Below are 9092 nucleotides of genomic sequence, written 5' to 3'. Positions count from 1 at the left end.
CTTGGCAACATTGAGCCACGCTTCCCTTAGAGGGCGGGACAATAACAAAAGAGAAACACGCCTCTGCTGCATGCTAGAATCTCCTAAAAACAAGCCGATTTCAACCTCAAAGTGTATGCTTTTAAATATACCAATACTGCTATCTCAAACATGGAGAGGCTTCTTCATGATCTCAACTAACAGATTCTGCAAAAAACGCTTCATTCTCATTTTGCTCGAAACTTGTGCTGCCGACTTGTGTCCCTGGTTGCCGTAAGGGGTCACATATATATTCAACTCCCCCCCCCCCCATGATTGCCCTGGTGACACCCTACAATCAGACTGTAAGAGACACAACAAAGGTTGATTTAATTAAAATGAAGTCTCATTACGTGTTTCTCATATTTAAATGGTTTTTAAATAATCACCTTTGGGGCTTTACATGTTTAATACTCATCATGCCAAATCCCACTCTGTCAGTGAGAGAGCATTTGGTATTATAAAGGCCAGGTGGAGAGCCATCTTCTTCCAAGCCCTGGATTGAAGGTAGTTGCTTCATTTGTCCCGGATGTTGTCTGGCTTCTTCCCAGGCTTCCATTTCCTCCCTAAACGCATTTCAATGAGGCTTGTTTTCTTACCCTTGTCTCTCACTTGGTCCAGGCTCACTGTCTTCATTGAGGGGTAAGAGAGAGGCATTTAACAGCCCTGGTTCATCAAAGGTGGAAGATATCAGGGATATCCTGGTGAACTTCTATCGCTGCGCAATAGAAAGCATTCTGACCAACTGTATCGCAGTATGGTATGGGAGCTGCTCTGTTGCGGAGTGCAAGGCACTGCAGCGGGTCGTGAAAACTGCCCAGCGCATCACAGGGACTCCACTGCCTGCCATCGAGCACATCCAGAGGAAACGCTGTCTGCATCGAGCTCGCAGCATCCTTAAGGACTCCTCTCACCCAGCCCACAGACTGTTTTCTCTCCTGCTCTCCGGCAGGCGTTTCAGGATCCACCGGACCAGGACCAGCAGACTAAAGAACAGTCTCTTTATTGAACTCGAACTCTCGTTGATCCACTCCCCTCATATACTGCTAACTCTCCTCTCCCACCTCACATCTGCATTCACTTTGTTATTTGCACTACTGGAATTGTGGTTTAAAAAAACTGTTTACTTATGCATCTTGCACTACCACACCGTAATTGGATTATGCTCATTTGCACTGCAGACTGTATTTACGGTACCAACTGTTTACATTTGCATTTTGCACCGTACTTCTAACTGTAATATGCAATCACTTCCACTGCACTTTTACACTTTTTTTCGGATAGCTTCTGTCCATACTTAATTGCACTACCTTAATCCACTGCTATATTCCTCATTTTAGCCTAACATATCATCGTATACCTCTATCTGTAAAATTCTGTTTATAGTAATAGCCATCTGTATATTTATTCATTGTACATATTCACCTGTAAATTCTATTTATAGTATTAACCCTCTCTCTCTATATATATACAGTGAGGAAAATAAGTATTTTAACACCCTGATATTTTGCAAGTTCTCCCACTTGGAATTCATGGAGGGGTCTGAAATTGTCATCGTAGGTGCATGTCCACTGTGAGAGACAGTGGACATGAAAAAAAAATCCAGAAATCCCAATATATGATTTTTTAACTATTTATTTGTATTATACAGCTGCAAATAAGTATTTGAACACCTGTCTATCAGCTAGAATTCAGACCCTCAAAGACCTGTTAGTTTGCCTTTAAAATGTCCACCTCCACTCCATTTATTATCCTAAATTAAATGCACCTGTTTGAGGTCGTTAGCTGCATAAAGACACCTGTCCACCCCATACAATCAGTAAGAATCCAACTACTAACATGGCCAAGACCAAAGAGCTGTCCAAAGACACTAGAGACAAAATTGTACACCTCCACAAGGCTGGAAAGGGCTACGGGGAAATTACCAGGCAGCTTGGTGAAAAAAGGTCCACTATTGGAGCAATCATTAGAAAATGGAAGAAGCTAAACATGACTGTCAATCTCCCTCGGACTAGGGCTCCATGCAAGATCTCACCTTCTGGGGTCTCAATGATCCTAAGAAAGGTGAGAAATCAGCCCAGAACTACACGGGAGGAGCTGGTCAATGACCTGAAAAGAGCTGGGACTACCGTTTCCAAGGTTACTGTTGGTAATACACTAAGACGTCATGGTTTGAAATCATGCATGGCACGGAGGGTTCCCCTGCTTAAACCAGCACATGCCCAGGCCCGTCTTAAGTTTGCCAATGACCATTTGGATGATCCAGAGGAGTCATGGGAGATGTGGTCAGATGAGACCAAAATAAAACGTTTTGGTCATAATTCCACTAAACGTGTTTGAAGGAAGAAGAATGATGAATACCATCCCAAGAACACCATCCCTACTGTGAAGCATGGGGGTGTTTTTCTGCACATGGGACAGGGCGACTGCACTGTATTAAGGAGAGGATGACCGGGGCCATGTATTGCGAGATTTTGGGGAACAACCTCCTTTCTTCAGTTAGAGCATTAAAGATGGGTCGAGGCTGGGTCTTCCAACATGACAATGACCCGAAGCACACAGCCAGGATAACCAAGGAGAAGCATTTCAAGGTTCTGGCGTGGCCTAGCCAGTCTCCAGACCTAAACCCAATAGAGAATCTTTGGAGGGAGCTCAAACTCCGTGTTTCTCAGCGACAGGCCAGAAACCTGACTGATCTAGAGAAGATCTGTGTGGAGGAGTGGGCCAAAATCCCTCCTGCAGTGTGTGCAAACCTGGTGAAAAACTACAGGAAATGTTTGACCTCTGTAATTGCAAACAAAGGCTACTGTACCAAAGATTAACATTGATTTTCTCAGGTGTTCAAATACTTATTTGCAGCTGTATCATACAAATAAATAGTTTAAAAAATCATACATTGTGATTTCTGGATTTTTTTTTTTAGATTATGTCTCTCACAGTGGACATGCACCTACGATGACAATTTCAGACCCCTCCATGATTTCTAAGTGGGAGAACTTGCAAAATAGCAGGGTGTTCAAATACTTATTTTCCTCACTGTATATATATACAGTACATATCCATGTCCTGCACTTATTCATCCATTGTAAATATTGCACTTGCTGCTATTGCTTAGGTTAGACCTAAACTGCATTTTGTTGCCTTGTACCTGTACTTGTGTAATGATAATAAAGTTGAATCTAATATAATCTAATATTGAGACACACAGCCCTGGAGGAGGAACTGAATGCCTCTGACCCAAATCCTCATCCATTAGGGCAAGGGTCTTCAGACCGCAGTGGTACTGCAGGGGATCCGCCAATTAATGTTTGATGACAAATAATATTTTGTAAAAAATAAATAAAACATAGCTAAAAAACATCACAAAGTCAAATTTATAATAAAAGCACTCGAATATATGAAACGAAAGCAAGAGCACCCTCAGTTGATACTAATAGTATAAAACTATTGGCGAAACAGATTTGGCAAACACTGTGTTTTTGAGTTTGCTCTCTGGAGAATGCGAAATGGTCACTGCGCGTTTTTGCAGCGGTGAGAAATGTAGCCAATCACAGACATGTTTGATAATCCTAAATTGTAGTCAAAAAAACTGTCAAAAGGTCATACACATGCAAGCAGTCTAAACAGGCAAACAAGACAGGAGAGACAGGCAAAAGGGTAATCCACAGAACAGGCAGTAATCCAAAACCAAGAGACAAGAAACCAGGTAAAACGCTCAGAAATGCAGTTATAAAACAAACAAGACTTTGCACTGAATGATTAAGATAACCAGGCTTACATAGGGTGAGGTAAACAGGGTAATGAGACACAGGTGAATGTAATCAGGGATGATAAATCCGGGCAAATGATTATGGGAGATGTAGTCTGAGGTATGGCAATAGTCCAGGGTGGAGTGCCCTTTGGTGGTAAATTATGGGCACTCTCACTGGTGATCATGACAAAACCCACTAAAGAACCAAAGAATCTCGGCCAGATTTGCCTTGAACTCGTGCATCTTTGAATGCAGAGCCGCGTGGAAAGTTACAAAATTTGCTTTGCACACCTCCAGTGAAATGGGGGCTGCGTCCGAAACCTGCAAAATGCTGCCTTTGTAGGACACATTTCTAGGTAGGAAGGCATCAAGGCATATCCGAATCTAATGTTAGCTTCACTTCCTGTCTCCTGAGAGACCATCTTCTGATCGAGTTTTGAAGGCAGCATACATGTATCCTTCGCTGGCTTTGATATCCCACAATCCTGTGCGTTCCATTGTGTGACAGCTGAGCTATGAAAAAAAGATGGCTTCCGAAGTTTGTATTTGCTGGTCAGTTTGTGTAAATATACATTGTGTAAATGTGGAAATTTTTGACCAACATGTCATTTCTAGTGAGAAATTACTAATGTAGTAATTCAATATTTGTTTGGTTCTCAATAAAGCTCTCTATATTTTGATCATTGAGATCATTAAACTGTTACACTGCCTTAGAAGTCTCTCCGAAATCAGTTTTGTGAGGGACCTTCATGCACAAACGCTGCCTTACAATTCATTGTCTAATAAGGCAGCGAGGCAACAAGTCAGCTGCCTAGGTTTTTGGACGCAGCCGGGGTCTAGCAGTCTCAACGTCCTTTTTGGCGCGTGCACCTTCGCGCTCGTGCAGATGTGGTGAGTATAAACCACTCTTGGCTCAGTTAGAAACCACTCATCGCTCAAAACGCTAGAGGTTTTGTTCAGTGATGAGTTCTGCTCGCCGTCGCGAATCATCTCATTAACAAAGAAAGACACAATGTAAGTTAAGGATTCATTATGCAGTGTATGTAGATAACTTTATTGAATTTAATTGACTGTTGTGAGATAGCGAACTGAGATGAGTGACAGCTTTTTAGTGATTGTAAAGTTAGTACTTTTTTGTTCTTTCGAGGCTATAATCCATTGAATAAAAGTATTGTTTTTCATGCTGCTAAGTAGGGCTGGACAAAAAAAAATTTTTTTTTGATTAATCGTTTTTTTAAATGGGGTCGATTCAAAATCGATTATCAAAGGCCATGAATCGATTTTTTCAATGAGGATTTCAATGTTGAAATTGATTCACGTAAAAACAATGCCAAAGAAGCATCGCGTGTGGATGTTTATTCATTTAATATCATCCTTTACATGAGTATTATAGTGTTGAACTCCACCGTAATCCTCCGGTCTAAAGTGAACGCTACACACACCACCGCGTGTTTCGAAGAAGATGCAAGTCCCGTCTGCGCATAAAAAAAAACCTTTTCCAAAACAAAAAAAAGTTATGAAACCTGCACAAAACGCCACCATGCCTCATGGTCACAATAATATATACTTACAATATTACATGGGGGCACAAAAGTAATTTCACATTAATTCACTTAGTGGCCATCTTGGTAACACCCTCAATTTCCAGTCAAGTATGGCTTATATATACTAATGGGGAAAGACTGAAAACTTCAAAACTGTTGTTCAGTTTTAGGAACATAAAATGGTATAATAAATTCAGATTTGTAAAAACTTTAATCGTTCAAACCATCTGTGTCTTCAATATGAGACCACAAGGATTAACAATGACAGTACTTTCTTATCATTGTGTTGCTCATAATTTTTTTTTTTTTTTTTTTAAGGAGGTGGAGTAACGTGTTGCTTAATATCTCCACCCATATTGAAAGTATATTTATACTGTGTTTAGCCAGTGAAAGCTCAGTGATTGTCATCTTCATCATGACCATCATCATCTCTCTGCTCCTGCTGGCCTCTCTGCTGCCACACCTGACCTTCACTGGTGAGAATGATTATATAACAGCATATTAGTTGATTATTTCATAATATTTAATTGGTGTATGCTGAATAAATTGACTGACAGCACTTTCTCTCTCTCTCAGCTCATGTGAATGTGGGTATAGTGAACGGCAGGGAAGCCAAACCCCACTCAAGACCTTACATGGTTACTGTTCAGAAGAATGGGAAACATAACTGTGGTGGATCTCTCATTTCTGATCAGTTTGTCTTGACTGCTGCACACTGCAGGAAAGGGTAAGAGCTTGTTTATTGTGAACTGCAATGTTGAGTTAGAAATACTTTTGACTAATAACGACTGATAACGTTATCATATGACATAAACGCAACAATATGCTCTTTCAACAGAACAGAAATTCTGACGGTTGTTGTTGGTGCTCATGACTTGAGGAACATCAAGAGCTCAGATCACATCGGAGTGAAGTCCTACATCCCACATCCACAATATACACCTGATGAGAATGACATCATGCTTTTGAAGGTAACAACCTGTAATACTTTTAGTTGTTCAAAATAATATCTGGTCAGGAAACAGTAGCACAAACCACTATGTTTTATTTTCCTTTACAATTTCTTGCTTTAAAAAATACTGAAGGGATTTAAATAATTATATGCAAATGGCAAAGTGATTCTTTGAGTCTGTTTCCTACATTATTTATTTATTGATATGTGTAAAAAAAAACTGGGCAGAAAAAGGCAGAAAACCTGAAAAATCATTGATGCATTTTTTTTTGTACTTGTTATATAAATCAGAAAACACTATAATAAAGAGGCACATAAAAATAAACAAAACTTTAGGGCTTCTGTATTCATCTAAAGTATAATGAACTGAAGTTCAATCTTATAAAAGATTGTTTAATAATAATAGTTGTATTTTTGAATCACAGCTAGAGAAAAAAGTGCAACTAAGCAACAATGTTAGACTGATTCCATTACCAAATGATGGAGAAGAAGTGGGACCAGGTACTGTCTGTAGTGTTGCCGGCTGGGGAAGACTGACGACTGCTGGCCTTGGGAGCAATGTTCTAATGGAGGCAGACACGACTACAATAAATCCGGCGGAGTGTAAGCGTAAATGGGGATCTGACTTCTTGGCCTCACAGATGATCTGTGCACATGGCGCTGGTGGATCCTGCATTGTATGTACAAAAGATGATTCACAAATGTTACGGTAATGTACAAACTGGTTTCACTAGTGACGTGTTGATCTGTGTTTCTTGACAGGGGGATTCAGGAGGTCCTTTGGTTTGTGGAAACACTGCAGTTGGTGTCACATCTTTCGGTAGCCCTCGTGACTGTAATTCACCCATAAAACCTAATGTGTATACTAAGATTTCAGCGTATATTCAATGGATCCGCAAAGAAATTCAAAAAATTAAGTGACTTCATGTAAACTATAAAAGGAAATGTTTTTCTTGAATTCTTCCATAAACCTTTTAATAAAATTATCACATGGCAAGCATCAATTATAGTCAAAGTGTTCTCATTGTCACAATCATATGACCTGTGCTGACTCAATGAGCATATAAAATGAGTTATTGTTTTTTTCACATCTGCTATTAAAACTTCAAAATGATGCGATTTGCTGGAATCAGTCTGTGACGAAGAGGCTGAAGCGTTCGGATCCATTTGCAAGACTTTATTCACACAGGTAAGCCAACAGAGATAGGCAGTCATAAAGTTCAAACACAAGGAATAAGCCAGAGGCAGAGTAAGGGTAAATCAAGACTTCACAAATGAACAATGAGCAGAGCAGTCCAGATAAAGGTGAGCTGAGGGTCCACAGGTGATAATAATGAACTAATAATTAGCAGAGGAGCAAGGAAGGGAAATGCAGTCTTAATACGCAGGAGAGAGAGATCTGGTGAAACCAGGAGGAGGCGTGGTTGAGCGTTCCGTGACAGAGCCCCTCCCCTGCGAGCGGCTCCGGAAGCGAGGACCTGGTCGACGGCGGGGTCTACCACGGGGTCTTGGAGCCGGTCGATCTGGGTGGTGTCGGTGAAAAGCAGCAGTTAATGTAGGATCCAGGATATCATGAGACCTGACCCAGGAGCGTTCCTCGGGACCGTACCCCTCCCAGTCGATAAGGTATTGCAACACCCCGCCGTGACGCCTGGAGTTCAGGATCTCTCGCACCCGGAAAGCCTCCGAACCGTCCACTTCAATGGGAGGAGTCTGCACAGGAGCGACCTCCTCCAGGCTCCTCTCTCTCCTGGGAGCGACAGCGGGTCTGAAAAGGGACACATGAAATGTGGGTGAGATCTTGTAATGAGCAGGAAGTTCCAAACGAAAAGAAACAGGAGTTATCTGACGAAGGATCTTAAATGGTCCGACGAAACGAGGAGAAAGTTTCTTGCTTGGGAGCTTGAGCCTGAGATCTCGTGCAGAGAGCCACACCCACTGACCGGGTCGGTACCGAGGACCCTCGCGCCTCCTCCGATCTGCATGATGCTGGAAACGGCGTATGGCGTGCTGCAAGTGGACGTGAGCAGCATCCCAGGTGGCCTCACTGCGCTGAAGCCACGCATCTACTGCTGGGAGGTCGGATGGCTCCCCAGCCCACGGGAAGAGGGGAGGTTGGAACCCTAAAACACATTTGAAAGGGGTTAGACCAGTGGCAGGTTTTAACAAAGAATTCTGGGCATACTCAGCCCAGGCCAGGAAGCGACTCCAGTCCTGCTGATTCTGGTGGCAGTAAGTTCTCAGAAATCGAATCAAATCCTGGTTTAGACGTTCGACCTGCCCGTTGGCCTGAGGATGGTAACCAGAAGTTAAACTGACATTGATATTTAGTTTGCAGCACAATTCTCTCCAGACACGGGAGGTAAACTGAGGACCGCGGTCAGAGACAATGTCCTCGGGCAGACCAAAGAGACGGAACACCTGGTTGAAAAGAGCCTCGGCTGTCTGTAAAGCCGTGGGCAAACCGGTCAGAGGAATGAAACGACAGGACTTAGAGAAACGATCCACCACGGAGAGAATAGTTGTAAACCCCTGGGAAGGAGGTAGATCAGTCACAAAATCCACTGCGATGTGCGACCAGGGACGCTGTGGTACTGGCAGAGGTTGTAACAGTCCAGCTGGTTTGAGATGAGAGGATTTCACAGTGTTACAAACAGAGCATTGATGAATAAACTTTATGACATCAGACTGGAGTGAAGCCCACCAAAAGCGATTGGAAACTAACTGTATGGTAGCAGCGATACCAGGATGACCGGCGCTGGGAGTGCAGTGAACCCACTGAAGCACACGGTGGCGGAACCCGGGCGGAACAAAGAGACGATCCGCG

General features: G+C 42.4%; 1 protein-coding gene across 1 annotated transcript; it reads left to right on the top strand.

Moving 5' to 3' along the window:
• Positions 1–5728: 5728 nt before the first annotated feature.
• Positions 5729–7186, top strand: LOC307120193 (complement factor D-like; the record flags this gene model as incomplete). Its single annotated transcript, XM_079807079.1, has 5 exons — positions 5729–5789; positions 5890–6040; positions 6152–6284; positions 6691–6942; positions 7028–7186. The coding sequence occupies 5 exons, from the start codon at positions 5729–5731 to the stop codon at positions 7184–7186; spliced, it is 756 nt and encodes a 251-aa protein (XP_079663205.1).
• Positions 7187–9092: the final 1906 nt, after the last annotated feature.

This window comes from Gobio gobio, assembly GCF_949357685.1.
Source record: "Gobio gobio genome assembly, chromosome: 24".
NCBI lineage: Eukaryota > Metazoa > Chordata > Actinopteri > Cypriniformes > Gobionidae > Gobio > Gobio gobio.
Note: the sequence above shows the minus strand (reverse complement) of the source record. Positions and strands in the feature narration are given on the sequence as shown.